At 60.0% G+C, this 14,713-nt stretch overlaps 1 protein-coding gene across 1 annotated transcript; it reads left to right on the top strand.

Moving 5' to 3' along the window:
* The first annotated feature begins 912 nt into the window (after nucleotides 1-912).
* On the top strand, nucleotides 913-14,713 carry GALNT5 (polypeptide N-acetylgalactosaminyltransferase 5). Its single transcript, XM_054515502.1, has 11 exons — nucleotides 913-1,345; nucleotides 1,622-2,132; nucleotides 5,078-5,244; nucleotides 6,314-6,433; nucleotides 7,531-7,666; nucleotides 8,630-8,749; nucleotides 9,110-9,227; nucleotides 9,399-9,719; nucleotides 11,382-11,462; nucleotides 11,981-12,142; nucleotides 14,320-14,713. Exons 1-11 carry the CDS (start codon nucleotides 913-915, stop codon nucleotides 14,467-14,469), a joined length of 2,319 nt encoding a protein of 772 aa, XP_054371477.1. The 3' UTR covers nucleotides 14,470-14,713.

A 14,713-nucleotide genomic window follows, 5' to 3' on the forward strand; every position in this document is an offset into this window, starting at 1 on the left:
ACAGAGACACCCCATGCCGGGCTGTGCCCCCAGCCCCATCACTGATCCCCGGGCTGTGCCCCCAGCCCCATCACTGATCCCCGGGCTGTGCCCCCATCCCCATCACTGATCCCCGGGCTGTGCCCCCATTCCCATCACTGATCCCTGGGCTGTGCCCCCATTCCCATCACTGATCCCCGGGATGAGCCCCCAGCCCCATCACTGATCCCCGGGCTGTGCCCCCATTCCCATCACTGATCCCTGGGCTGTGCCCCCAGCCGCATCACTGATCCCCGGGATGTGCCCCCAGCCCCATCTCTGATCACCGGGCTGTGCCCCCAGCCCCATCACTGATCCCTGGGATGTGCCCCCATTCCCATCACTGATCCCCGGGCTGTGCCCCCATTCCCATCACTGATCCCCGGGCTGTGCCCCTATTCCCATCACTGATCCCCGGGCTGTGCCCCCATCCCCATCACTGATCCCCGGGCTGTGCCCCCAGCCCCATCACTGATCCCCGGGATGTCTCCCCAGCCACACCAGCCGTTCCCCGAGCTGTCTCCCCCACGCACAGCCCCGCTCCTCCCGGGATGTTCCGCCGGGGCCGGGCGGATCCTCGGCTCGGGTTCCAGGGCGGGCGGATCCCGGGCGGGTTGGGGCGGGCCGGCCGCGTCCCGGCCCCGTGCCCGCCTCCCGCCCCGCTGGCCGGCGGCTCCGCGCCCGCCCGGGATGAGCGGGCTGCGGCGGCTGTTCCGCGGCAGCGGGCGGGCCCTGGCCCTCGTGTTCGCCGCCTCGGTGGCCTGGCTGCTGCTCGACATGGCCGCGCTCCGCCTCTCGCTCGGCGAGGCGGGCGGGCGGCTGCTGCGGGAGGCGGCGGGGCGCGGGCCGGGGCCGGGGCCGGGGCCGGGGTTGGGGCTGGGGATGGGGCCGGGGATGCGGATGGGGTTGGAGCGGGCGCGGCCCCGGCGCGGCCCTGGGGCGCCGGCGAAGGCAGCGGCGGAGCCGGGAGCAGCCCCCGGGGGCCCGGGGCCATCGCCGCCGCCCCAGCCCCCGGGCCCCGTTGGCGGGACGGGCTCGGCGCTGCCCGGAGCCCCCGGCAGCGAGCAGCGCCCCTCCGGCACGGCGGCACCGAGCGGCACGGCGGCACCGAGCGGCCCCGCAGCCCGGGATGCGGGCACCGCAGCCCGGCCTGGAGCACGGGACACCAACACGGGACGCGGAGAAACTCCCTCCGAAACTCGTTTCATCCTCATTAGCAAAGAGGGGGTGAACCTCGCCAGCCCCGCAGCCCCGCGCCGTGGGCCCCACTCTGCGGGCAACGCCACAGGGAAACGTGGAAAGCACGGAGAACTTGCTGAAAAAAGCAGTGACCGTGCACACGCTGCGACTGCCACTGCTGGGGCCACTGCCGGGGGTGGCCGGAGCCGGACGCTGGGGACGACACCAGGAGCAGCCCCTGGAGCAGCTGGCACTGGCCGGGATCAGCAGGAGCAGCGGGGAGCAGCTCCTGGAGCAGCTCCTGGAGCGGCTGGCACTGGCCAGGATGTGCATGAGCAAGGGGGAGCAGTTCCTACAGCAGCTGGCACTGACCAGGATAGGCAGGAACAGCGGGGAGCAGCTCCTGGAGCAGCCCCTGGAGCAGCTGGAACTGGCCGGGATGGGCATGAGCGTGGGGGAGCAGCTCCTGGAACAGCTGGCACTGACCAGGATGAGCCGGAGCAGCGAGGAGCAGCCCCTGGAGGAGCTGGCACTGACCAGGATAGGCAGGAACAGCGGGGAGCAGCTCCTGGAGCAGCCCCTGGAGCAGCTGGAACTGGCCAGGATGAGCAGGAGCTGTGGGGAGCAGCTCCTGGAACAACTGGCACTGTCTGGGATGGGCAGGAGCAGAGGGGAGCAGCTCCTGGAACAAATGGCACTGGCCAGGATGGGCAGGAACAAGCAGGGAGCAGCCCAGGGATGCACAGAGTCCTGTCCATGGATGCAACGCTCGCCCCGAGAGACCCCCGAGCTCCCGGCCAGTTTGGACACCCTGTTGCTGTCCCTGATGACAAACAAGAAGAAGCAAAAAGTAGATGGAAAGAAGGAAACTTCAATGTCTACCTCAGCGACCTGATCCCTGTGGATCGAGCCATCGCAGACACCAGGCCTGCTGGGTAAGATCTGCTCCCCTTGCACAAAGGCCCGGGCTGCACCCTGGGCATGGCTCCGTGGCTCTGGGCAGGGCTGCTGGGGGCACAGCAAGCCCTCCACTTCAGCCGTGCTACCTGTCAGATGGCTTTTGCCTGTCCAGCTCAGAGCAGCCTGTTGTTAAACATAAAACTGGGTAAAGTTTGCAGGTTGTAACCCACTGAGCCCAGCTGCCCAAGGGGCCAGGACAGCCAGCACAGGGGATGGGCTCAGGCCTCTCTGTGCCTTGGGACGCTGTACCTGGTAGGTCAGGTGCTGCTCTGGTTACCTGGTGTGTCAGGTGCAGCTCTGGTTTCCTGGTGTGTCAGGTGCAGCTCTGATAGCCTGGTGTGTCAGGTGCAGCTCTGATAGCCTGGTGTGTCAGGTGCAGCTCTGGTTACCTGGTGTGTCAGGTGCTGCTCTGGTTTCCTGGTGTGTCAGGTGCAGCTCTGATTACCTGGTGGGTCAGGTGCAGCTCTGGTTTCCTGGTGTGTCAGGTGCAGCTCTGGTTTCCTGGTGTGTCAGGTGCAGCTCTGGTTTCCTGGTGTGTCAGGTGCAGCTCTGGTTACCTGGTGTGTCAGGTGCAGCTCTGGTTTCCTGGTGTGTCAGGTGCAGCTCTGATAGCCTGGTGGGTCAGGTGCAGCTCTGAGCAGTCAGAATTCATGTGTTGGTTCCAGCTCAGGTGAAGGCCAGGTTCCTCTCTTGCACTCAGCCCCTCGTGCAAACACCTCTGAGTCCCTGGGAAGGTGACAGGCCTGCCCCGTGCAGAGACCCCCCCATGTCCCTGTTCCCCCCTCACAGACCGGGGTTATGGAGGGCTGGGCATTGTGCCACGATTGTGCCCGTGCCACAGCACCGTGCAGACATTGCCACCGTGCTGGTGGCGCTGCCCGAGGTGAGACCCGCACAGCAGGAGTGGAGCAGGGACAGGGAGACGGCTGGGGCTGCTTCCTGGGGCCACCTGCACACGCTTCCTGAGCAGGGGACCCGGGCCCCGGTGGCACAAAGGCAGCCCCGGGTCTGTGCGAGCTGCCAGGCAGGAACCGCCTCCGGCAGTGAGTGACACACCTGGCCCGGAGGAGACCTGGGCTGTCCTGGGAACGCCTTGGGCAAACAGGGCTGTGAGCTGCTGTCCTGGGAATGCCTTGGAGAAACAGGGGTCTGAGCTGCTGTCCTGGGAATGCCTTGGGCAAACAGGGCTGTGAGCTGCTGTCCTGGGAATGCCTTGGGCAAACGGGTCTGAGCTGCTGTCCTGGGAGTGCCTTGGGCAAACAGGGATGTGAGCTGCTGTCCTGGGAATGCCTTGGGCAAACAGGGATGTGAGCTGCTGTCCTGGGAGTGCCTTGGGCAAACAGGGCTGTGAGCTGCTGTCCGGGGAACACCTTGGAGAAACAGGGGTCTGAGCTGCTGTCCTGGGAACTCCTTGGAGAAACAGGGGTCTGAGCTGCTGTCCTGGGAATGCCTTGGGCAAACAGGGCTGTGAGCTGCTGTCCGGGGAACGCCTTGGGCAAACAGGGGTCTGAGCTGCTGTCCTGGGAATGCCTTGGCCAAACAGGGCTGTGAGCTGCTGTCCTGGGAATGCCTTGGGCACACAGGGCTGTGAGCTGCTGTCCTGGGAGCGCCTTGGGCACACAGGGGTCTGAGCTGCTGTCCTGGGAACGCCTTGGGCACACAGGGGTCTGAGCTGCTGTCCTGGGAATGCCTTGGGCAAACAGGGCTGTGAGCTGCTGCCTCAGGGCACGGAGCTGCCCTGGGCACCCTGCTTCTGGCAGGAGCCTGTGCAAGCTCTGTCACCAGCCTGCTGGCACAACCAGGTTGTAAGGGCCAGCTCAGGGAAGGGGCTGGTGGCAGCTCTTGGCAGCCAATAATTTTTTTTTGGGTGTGTATTCCAGTCTGTCCCAATTTAGACTCCAGTTCCTGTTGTGGTTCTGCCTGGAGTACTGCACTGGACACTCAAATCTGGCCAATCCATGGCTCCCTGTGCTCAGTGCCTGCTGCCTTTGCAGCTTCACTGGCAGTGCTGAACTCATGGGCCCTGTGTCCCTGCAGCTGGTGTGGGGAGGGAGCCCTGAGGAGGGGTGTGGGGGGCAGGAGGGTTGTGGGGAGCATCCCATGCAGAGCCCGGATCAGGAGTCCTGGGGCTGAGGGAAAAAGGGAAGAGAAGGCTCCAGGGAGACCTTGGAGCCCCTTCCAGTGCATGAGGGCTCCAAGAGATGTGAAGAGGGACTTTGGGGAAGGGTCTGGAGTGCCAGGACAAGGAGCAGTGGTTTCCCACACCCAGGGGCAGGGATGGATGAGATATTGGGAGGGAATTCTTCCCTGTGAGGGTGGGGAGGCCCTGGCACAGGGTGCCCTGACAAGCTGTGACTGCCCCATCCCTGGAAGTTTGAGGCCAGGCTGGATGGGGTTCTGAGCAGCCTGGTTTAGGGGAAGGTGTCCCTGCCATGGGAGCTGTTGGAAGGAGATGGGCTTTGAGTTCCCTTCCAACCCAAACAATTCCAGGATTCTCTAGTGGAGGACAAAGGGGGCATGACCCGGTTCTGCTCACCAGCTGCCCAGCAAGGTGAGACAGGGCTGGATCCAAAATGGACTTTCTGGTGTTCTCTGCCCGCTGACCTCCCTGAGACAGAAAGACACATCTCGAGGATTGTGACACAGAGTAATTCTGGGGTGAATTTCACTTAGCCAGAGCACTTCTGATTAACTGCGAAGCCCTGAAATACCTCTGAATTCCCTTCAGTGTCAGAACCAAGTGAGTCCATCCTGTCCCATGGGGCTGCCCATGCGGGGGGCCCCCCTCTCCCTGTGTTCCCCTCCCAGCACTGCAGGGCTTTCCCTCCGCGTGTCGCGTCGGGCGTTCTCCCTTTCCCCACACGTTTTCCCGGGAACACCGTGCCTGGCCATCACCTGTGGGCCCGTGTTGCTGTTGCAGGTGCTCTGAGCAGCAGGTCCACGACGACCTGCCGACCACCAGCGTCATCATGTGCTTTGTGGACGAGGTGTGGTCGGCCCTGCTGCGCTCCGTGCACAGCGTGCTCAGCCGCTCTCCCCCGCGCCTCCTCGAGGAGATCATCCTGGTGGACGACTGCAGCACCAAGGGTAGGGGAAGCCTCTGCTGCCTCATGGAGCTAATAGAACTTGGGGCCAAAATGCCATTTGTCCTGTAATTCAATTCCAAGTAGGAGAGAAATCACATTTTCTCCTTCTGCTGTATTGAAGTGCCTCCCTGGCCTGCGCTGGGGCTGAGGGTGATCAGAGGGCAGGGGGGGTGCTGGGGCTGGCTCTGGGGGAGGAAGGAGGAGGCTGCCAGAGGCTCCAGGAGCACCAGGGAGCTGGGTCTTGCCCAGCCCATTCGTGTTTGGAGCATCCTGGCTCAAGGGCTTGTGCAATCAGATGCTCCCAGGCCCGAGTGTGCAGCTCCCAGTGCAGGGGACACACTCTGGGGTGGCTCAGAGGGCAGGGAGCTGCAGTGGGAGCAGTGCTGAGCCAGGATCTGTGCTGCACAGGGCCCTCCATCGCCATTCCAGCTGGTACCCAGCCCCTGCAGTGATGCCCTGCACTCTCTGCTGGGCTCAGCCCTCCAAAATCGAGGAGTGTGGTGGTGTTCACAGGGGTCCAAGGATGAGGGAAGAGGTGAAGATCTGAGAAGGCTTGATTTATTATTTTATTATATATATTATATTAAAACTATACTAATAGAAGAAAAGATTTCATCAGAAGGCTGGCTAAGAACAGAAAAAGAAAGAATGATAACAAAAGTTTCTGTCTCAGATAGAGAGTCTAAGCCAGCTGACTGTGATTGGCCATTAATTAGAAACAACCACATGAGACCAATCCCAGATGCACCTGTTGCATTCCACAGCAGCAAATAATCATTGTTTACATTTTGTTCTTGAAGTCCCTCAGCTTCTCAAGAAGAAAAATCGTAAAGAAAAGATTTTTCATAAAAGATGTCTGTGACAGAGGAGTGGTGCCATTTCCCCACTGCTGGTTCTCCAGGAGAGCGCTGTCTCAGGTGGCTCAGAGCTCACACCACGGGCACAAAGAGCCGTGCCCAGGTGTTCACAGCCCAGACCTGGGCTCCTGGCATGCCTGGGAAGATCTGCTTGCAGCTTTTCACCGTGTCAGAGGGCACAGGGGCTGAGCCAGGTCGCTGTCCCCTCCGCAGAGTACCTGAAGGAGCAGCTGGATGTGTACATGTCGCGCTTCCCCAAGGTGAAGGTGCTGCACCTCCGGGAGAGGCACGGCCTGATCCGGGCCAGGCTGGCAGGAGCTGAGGTTGCCACAGGTAGGGCAGGAGCACGGGGTGGGCCAGGCCTTGGGGACACAACCCAAGCTGCAATGGGATTGGCAGTGTGTGTATGGGGGGATCCGGGGTGGATGGGGCAGCTCCAGGGCTGCCAGAGCTCCCAGCCAGGGGTGGGGGGCTCTGCACCTCCTACAGCCCCTCCAAGGGCAGCCCCACGCTCAACGATGCCAGGGAAAAGACTTTAATTCAGACAAGAGTCTTACATTCCTAGTTTACAGCTTAATGCTTAGTGCAGGGGCTCAGAGGGATCACCAGAGCTCTTTGCCATCAACATGGCTTAACGAGATGCTGAGGGAAAACTGGGATTAGAGGAAAAACAAGAAAACGCAATTGGAGTGATCAAACCCAAAAAAATTGCTGGGCTAACACGCTTTAGGGGACCCCAGAGGTGCTGGGCTCCCCCTCCAGCGTGGCCTTTGTCCCTCCCAGTGCACCAAGGGCGTCCTTTTGCCACCATCTCCAGCCCTGGCTCCACCACCTGCCCTGCCAGGCTGTGTCAGCACCAAAATGGCCATTTCTGTCAGGAGTTGCTCTGCCAAGCAGGGGAAAAACGCTCCTGGCTGTGGCTGGGCAGGTCTGGGGAGTCAGGGAGTGTGGTGGTGTTCGCAGGGGTCCCAGGGTGAGGGCAGAGACGAGAATGTTGACTGCATGTTCCAGAAAGCTTGAGTTTTATTTTATGATATATATATTATATTAAAACTATACTAAAAGGATAGAAGAAAGGATTTCATCAGAAGGCTGGCTAAGAACAGAAAAGGAATGATCACAAAGGCTTGTGACTGACCGAGACAGTCCGGACAGCTGGGCTGTGATTGGCCATTAATTAGAAACAACCCCATGAGCCCAATCCCAGATGCACCTGTTGCATTCCACAGCAGCAGATAACCATTGGGTACATTTTGTTCCTGAGGCTCTCAGCTTCTCAGGAGGAGAAATCCTAAGGAAAGGATTTTTCAGAAGATACCATGTCTGCAAAGGAGGGCCGTGGCACATCAGCAGCACCCCAAGCGCACAGGGGGCTGCCAGCAGGGCAGGGTTGGGGTGCCCGGGGCTGACCCTGCCCTGCTGTGCCCCAGGCGCTGTGCTGACCTTCCTGGACTCGCACGTGGAGTGCAACGTGGGCTGGCTGGAGCCGCTGCTGGAGCGCGTCCGCCTGCGCCGCACCAAGGTGGCCTGCCCCGTCATCGAGGTCATCAGCGACAGGGACATGAGGTGAGGCAGCCCGTGCCTGCAGTGCCCAGCGCAGCCTGGCACCACCAGCACGCGCTGCAGGCATGGAGCCGTGGCTCCAGAGCCCGCACAGCCTGCAGAGCCTTCCACGGGGCGCACAGGGCATTGCTGTCAAATGAACATTCTTGGATGTGCTGCGGTTCATTGCAGCCCCGAGACACGTGGACAGTCTCTGTTTTGGCTGCACGTTCAAAGAATGAGTCGGAGTTCCTCAGTTTCCGGTCTCAGAGTTGTTTATTGTATCTTATCTAAAACAATTTTTCTCCTGTCCAGCCGAGGTCTGCTCAGCAGGACAGACAGAGGCACTCTGCCTGCCCTGGGGCTGTGTTATCTTTTTATACTAAAAACCACCTGTACAATATTTACAATGACTTCCCAATGCCCATCACCTGTGTTAGACACTGAGCTTCTGCTCTAAACCAATCCAAAAGTGCCGCCATCACAGCAGGAGATGGAGGTAGAGAAGAATAAGAAGAAAGGCTGGACACGCCCAAGTCCCTCCATCTTGTCCCCAAAACCCCTATTCTAAAAAACCCCAAAATCTACTTTTTCACCTAGTGATAATTTTATTATTACACTACTTAAACTTCTGTGGCTTTCAGGTCTTCATACAAAGCTGGTAATTTGCTCCATGGGTCATAATCAAACCCACAGTGTTCTGGGCTGTGTGCCAGGGTCTCTGAGCCCCCTGGCAGGGGTCCCAGCAGCTCTGGACACCCGGAGGGATGCACTGAGCTCTAACAAACATTAGCTGGGGATGTGGCCTCTGTTTATCACACACCTTTCTGATTTTTCACAACTTTCAGTACATGAAGAGGATTCCTGATGAAATTTGTTAAAACCCTGGTTTAATTACCCACAGATATTCATCTTCTCTCATTAGGGGTGACCTTTCAATCAGGAGTGTGACTCAGAATTAGTCAGCCCGATCTTTCCTCTGTTTAGTTACATGACCGTGGACAACTTCCAGCGTGGGATTTTTACTTGGCCAATGAATTTTGGATGGAGGCAGATTCCACAAGAGGTCATTGAGAAAAATAAGATCAAGGAAACTGATATAATAAGGTAAATAAAAGAGATGTGAGAGCTTTGCAAACCAGCCCGTTCCTTTGGTAATAATTCAGCAGCAGAGGCTGCTTTGAGGCCAAATGATGTTATTTTGTGGCCAAGTATTGTTCCTGTGCTTTCCAGGACAGGTGAGGCACAGGCAATCCCCCCATCAGGCATGGGCAAAGTCCTTGAGGCCTTTTTCCCCACTCATGCTGGTGTGTCATCCAGGAGAACATTTCACTGCCTTTCTTGGCAGTGCTTTTCTTTCCTCAATGCCTTTCTTGCACTGCTTTTCCTGCCCTTCCCTGCCCCATTACAGCTTTCAGGCCACCCAAACGCCCTCTCTGATACACTGTGTGGCCTCTGTGTCCCCAGGTGCCCCGTCATGGCAGGTGGCCTGTTCTCCATCGATAAGAAGTATTTCTCTGAGCTGGGAATGTACGACCCAGGACTGGATGTCTGGGGAGGGGAAAACATGGAGATTTCATTCAAGGTAGGTGACTGTGCCACAGCTGCACCCCTGCCAGCCTGGGTGGGTGATGGGGCGCAGGCAGGGGCTCCCAGGGACAGCTCCATCTCCCTGGGCACCTGATCTGCCTCTCCTGGCTTGCACGAGGCAGCGCCCACGCTCAGCTGGTGTCCATCAGCCATCCCTGTTCCTCAGGTGTGGATGTGCGGAGGAGAGATCGAGATAGTTCCGTGCTCCAGGGTCGGGCACATTTTCAGGAATGACAATCCCTACTCCTTCCCAAGAGACCGGGTGAGGACGGTGGAGAGGAACCTGGCGCGGGTGGCCGAGGTGTGGCTGGACGAGTACAAGGAGCTGTTCTATGGCCATGCCTACCACCTGCTGCACAGCGTGGATGTGGGCGACCTGAGCCAGCAGATCCAGCTGCGGCAGAGGCTCCGCTGCAGAACCTTCCGCTGGTACCTGCAGAACGTGTACCCGGACCTGGACGCTCCCCTGGTCAAGGCCAGCGGGCAGGTACGTGCCCAGGGGCTGCTCCCAGGGGCTGGCCGTGCCCTGGGCTGCCCTGCTCCTGGGCCTCTGGCAGCTTCTGGGGTGTGTGATACGGCACAGAGGCCTGCGTTCCTGGGCATTTTTATAAAGAAATAGGTGACAGAAGGGATGACTTCCCTCTAGAGGGCTGGCTGGGTGTCTGGATGGCCGAGTGGGAGCACAGCCAGCCTCAGCCCCTGCCCCCGCTTGGGGGCTGCAGTCAGTGCAGGGTCTGTAGGGCCGGGGTCTCTAGGGTCTGGGTTTGTAGGAACAGGGTCTGTAGGTGCGGGATCTACAGGGTCAGGGTCCGTAAATGTAGAGTCTGTAGGGTCGGGGTCTCTAGAAGCAGGGTCTGTAGGGTCGGGCTCTATAGATGCAGGGTCTATAGGGCCAGGGTCTCTAGGAGCAGGGTCTGTAGGGTCGGGGTCCATAGATGCAGGGTCTGTAGGGTCGGGGTCTCTAGGAGCAGGGTCTGTAGGGTCGGGCTCTGTAGGAACAGGGTCTGTAGGGTCGGGGTCTCTAGGAGCAGGGTCTGTAGGGTCGGGGTCTCTAGGAGCAAGGTCTGTAGGGTCGGGGTCTCTAGGAGCAGGGTCTGTAGGGTCGGGGTCCATAGATGCAGGGTCTCTAGGGTCGGGGTCTCTAGGAGCAGGGTCTGTAGGGTCGGGGTCCATAGATGCAGCGTCTGTAGGGTCGGGGTCTCTAGGAGCAGAGTCTGTAGGGTCGGGGTCCATAGATGCAGGGTCTGTAGGGTCGGGGTCTCTAGGAGCAGAGTCTGTAGGGTCGGGGTCTCTAGGAACAGGGTCTATAGGGTCAGGGTCTGTAGGGTCAGGCTCTGTAGGGTCGGGGTCTCTAGGAGCAGGGTCTGTAGGGTCGGGGTCCATAGATGCAGGGTCTGTAGGGTCGGGGTCTCTAGGAGCAGGGTCTGTAGGGTCGGGGTCTCTAGGAACAGGGTCTATAGGGTCAGGGTCTGTAGGGTCAGGCTCTGTAGGGTCGGGGTCTCTAGGAGCAGGGTCTGTAGGGTCGGGGTCCATAGATGCAGGGTCTGTAGGGTCGGGGTCTCTAGGAACAGGGTCTGTAGGGTCGGGGTCTCTAGGAACAGGGTCTGTAGGGTCGGGGTCCATAGATGCAGGGTCTGTAGGGTCGGGGTCTCTAGGAGCAGGGTCTGTAGCACGGCTCCGCCGCCAGCAGAGCGCAGCAGCCGCTCGCGTTGCCGGCGCTGCGGGACGGGCGGAGGGACCGGCCCCGCTCCGGGCTCGGATCCTGCTCCTCGCCGGGGCACCGGGCAGAGAGCGCTTTAAAGTCGCTTTGGATTCAATGCTGCCTGCACAAGGCTCTTGCTCGGTGCCTGGTGAGAGAAACCGGGTCAGGCTCCCCTTCTCCAGCACCACAGAATTCCAGAACGCTCTGGGTGGAAAGGGACCTTAAAGCTAATTCCATCCCTGCCATGGGCTGGGGCACCTTTCACTCGACCACGGTGCTCCAAGCCCTATCCAGCCTGGCCTGGGACACTCTGTTCTGCCTCCCTTCGTTATGTGCACAGTGTTAATTAGAGTGTCCCGTGAGCCCAGGAGTTCCAGTGCAGTGCAACATCCTCTCCCCCGTCCTGGGAATTCCTCTCCAAATCTGCCTTTTGTTGCTGTTTCCCAGCTCGCTAACGTGGCCCTGGCGGGGTGCATCGCTGTGGAAGGCACCGCCCTGGCTTTTGAGAAGTGCGATGCTAACAACACGGTAAGAACAGCCTGCAGGCACCCCGGGTGTGCCACCCTGCCTGTGGCACCGGGCTCGGAGCCCCCGAGCCTCCCCTGTGGCCTGTGCCCTCCCCGGGGCTAGCACAGCCCTTCCCACCCGGGGACAGAGCCAGGCCCTGCCTGCAAGGGGCAGGAACAGCCTGTGGCCGAGCAACAGCGACAGAAACAGCAAATTCGCCTGGTTAGGAAAGTTTGTAAAGCTGTGAGTTTGCACATGAAAGCAGAGAAAGATTTAAATAGCAGCCTGTGACCTGTGTGCGTCCATCCAGCTGTACCTCACAGCCCTTTCAGTGCTCTGAGAGGGCCAGAGAAGGACCCAGAGTGCCAGGACACAGGGAGTGGCTCCCACTGCCAGGGGGCAGGGATGGGGGGGATGTTGGGAATTGGGAGTTCCTGGCTGGGAGGGTGGGCAGCCCTGGCACAGGTGCCCAGAGCAGTGTGGCCAGCCCTGCCATGGAGCCTGACGGGGCCGTGTCTCCTCCTGCTCTCTCCCCACAGAACCAGAAGTTCAACTACACCTGGCTGAGGCTGATCCAGCACGGAGAGCTGTGCCTGGCCCCGGCGGGCGTGCTGGGAGCCCTGGGCCTGCGCCAGTGCCAGGGCAGGAGCCGCAGCCTGGCCTGGCTCCACAGGAACCTGGCCCCTGTGCAGCCAGGGCTGGTGAGTGATGCTGCAGCTGCATCCTCCAGGGATGGCAGGAGGGGACAGGGGTGGCCCCTGTGCAGCCAGGGCTGGTGAGGGATGCTGCAGCTGCAGCCTCCAGGGATGGCAGGAGGGGACAGGGGTGGCCCTGCCTGCCCAGGTGGGTCAGGCTGCCAGGAGAGCACTGATGGGGGCACAGCCTGGCACAGGGGCACCCCACCCTCTGCTGCCCGCTTTGCCAAGGCTGCCTGTCCCCTGGAGACCTGCTGGTGCCCAGGCCCCCATCCCTCATGCCCCTCTGCCAGGGGTTGTCTCCATCCCAGTGCCGAGCGTCCCAACACGGCTGCCAGGCTGGGGACACTGGGGACCTGCAGGCACTGCCACAGCCACAGCAGCAGCAGCAGCAAAACAGCCAAAACAGCCTGGTTTTACACAGAAACCGTCAATAGCACTTAAGGGGAGATGAGTCAGCATCGATCGGCTCTCAGCTCACAGGGGTGTTTAAAGACAGCACTTATGGAAAGGAGGAGAATGGATACTTACACTAATTGCCTGCACTGCACAGAGTCATGGCTCTACCTCTGTCAGCCTGGTGCAAGTAATTGTCCAAAATGCTCTGAAATGGCATAGTCTATTGTTGGGGAAAAAACACTCTTCACTTAAGAAAGAAAAAGTGTAGCATTCAATACACAGACAATTTCCTGTTGCCCTTTGGTTTTTTCAGCCTAAAGTGGTGAATGCCAGAGTGCCGCAGGCTCACGTTGGGTGTTTAGTGAAAAATACAGGAAAATTTTTATCCACTTACTGAAAATTGTGAAATTGTCACTTCACTTTGTGAAAAGTAGGCAGAAGTGCCCAGGGAGCTGTTACAGGGCAGGGGCAGGTCTTGCCTCCTGTCACAGCCTGGTTTCTCAGCTGAGGGTGAGATGGATTTGGTGCTGCTCTTTTGCTGGTGCCAGCAACAGGAGAATGAGGAGAGCTCAGTGGCTGCTGCCTGAAGGAGTTGCAGTGCTTTGCCCTCTCCTGGCATCAGGCACTGTGTCCTGCAAGGATGTGCAGCTCCTGTCTGCACAAAGGGGCAGCTCCTGCCCAGGCCCCTGCACAGGTCACACCAGGAGTGTCTCACCTCGGTGTCACTGAGCTGCTCCTGAGCATCGCCGCAGTGCCAGGAGTGGCACAGAAATGTCCCATGCCGGTGGCAGCACCTGCAGCATCCCCGGGCTCGGAGAGGTTAATCCAAGCAGATGGGAAAAGCAGAAGGGTGGAGGGCACTCAGACTCTTTGTTCTTTCCCTGCCCCAGCACTCGGACTCTGGGGCTGGGTCACCCAATGTCCTTGCCAGGTTGAGAGCACAGAAACCAGGGTCCTGCTGCACATTCATTCCCTGTGGAGCAGATCCCGCCCCAGGGACTCCCTGCCCGGGCAGCTGCCACGCAGGCAGTGAGAGAGCTCAGCCCTCTGTTCCCAGCCAAGCACAGCCCAGGACAGGTGTGCTGTGACTGCACAGGTGTGCTGTGAGTGCACAGGTGTGCTGTGACTGCACAGGTGTGCTGTGAATGCACAGGTGTGCTGTGAGTGCACAGGTGTGCTGTGACTGCACAGGTGTGCTGTGGCTGCACAGGTGTGCTGTGAGTGCACAGGTGTGCTGTGAGTGCACAGGTGTGCTGTGAATGCACAGGTGTGCTGTGAGTGCACAGGTGTGCTGTGACCCCGGCTCAGCAGCAGCTGCAGGCTTGGATCCCAAGCCACAGTCCCTGTCAGTCAGCAGAGATATCTCAGGTGTTAGGGATGAGCCAGAAAAGGGCACACTGTGAGGAGCTGGGCTTTCTCTGAGGGAAAGCAGGGCTGCTGCTGCTGCTGCTGCTGCTGCTGCTGGTGCAGGAGCCCTGAAGCCCGAGCACCCCCTGATTCCCCCAGGGCAGCCCCTGAGCCCCTGTCTGTCCCGCAGAGCGCCCCCCTGGTCTCTCAGCACCCATACCTCACCCCTCAGCCTGATTCCCCCAGCCTGAGCCCCTGTCTGTCCCGCAGAGTGCCCACCTGGTCTCGCAGCACCCATACCTCACCCCTCAGCCTGATTCCCCCAGGGCAGCCCCTGAGCCCCTGTCTGTCCCGCAGAGTGCCCCCCTGGTCTCTCAGCACCCGCGCCTCACCCCTCAGCCTGATTCCCCCAGCCTGAGCCCCTGTCTGTCCCGCAGAGCGCCCACCTGGTCTCGCAGCACCCGCGCCTCCCGCAGCAGCCGGCGTGCCTGGAGGTGGATGCCGCGTTCAGGGCCCTGCGGCTGAGGCGCTGTGACGCCGGGAACCCCCGCCAGAAGTGGCAGTTCAGCAGGTACCACGCAGACTGAGGGCAGCCTGGGGCACGGCGCTGCCCCGCTGTGCCTGGCCACGGGGGAAGCGCATCTCCGATGGAAACTGGAGCGTGTGACGTGAGACCTGCGCGTGGAGGGGCCCCAGTGCCCAGAGCAGCGCCCCTGAACAGAGCAGCAGCATTTTCCCTCTCTGCGGGAGACTTTGGGAAAAACTCCTTTTCTGTGCTATTAAATGGAAATATTTTTTGAAAAAAAACGTCCCCACCCTACTGTAAGCAAA

This window comes from Molothrus ater, chromosome 7 (assembly GCF_012460135.2).
Source record: "Molothrus ater isolate BHLD 08-10-18 breed brown headed cowbird chromosome 7, BPBGC_Mater_1.1, whole genome shotgun sequence".
NCBI lineage: Eukaryota > Metazoa > Chordata > Aves > Passeriformes > Icteridae > Molothrus > Molothrus ater.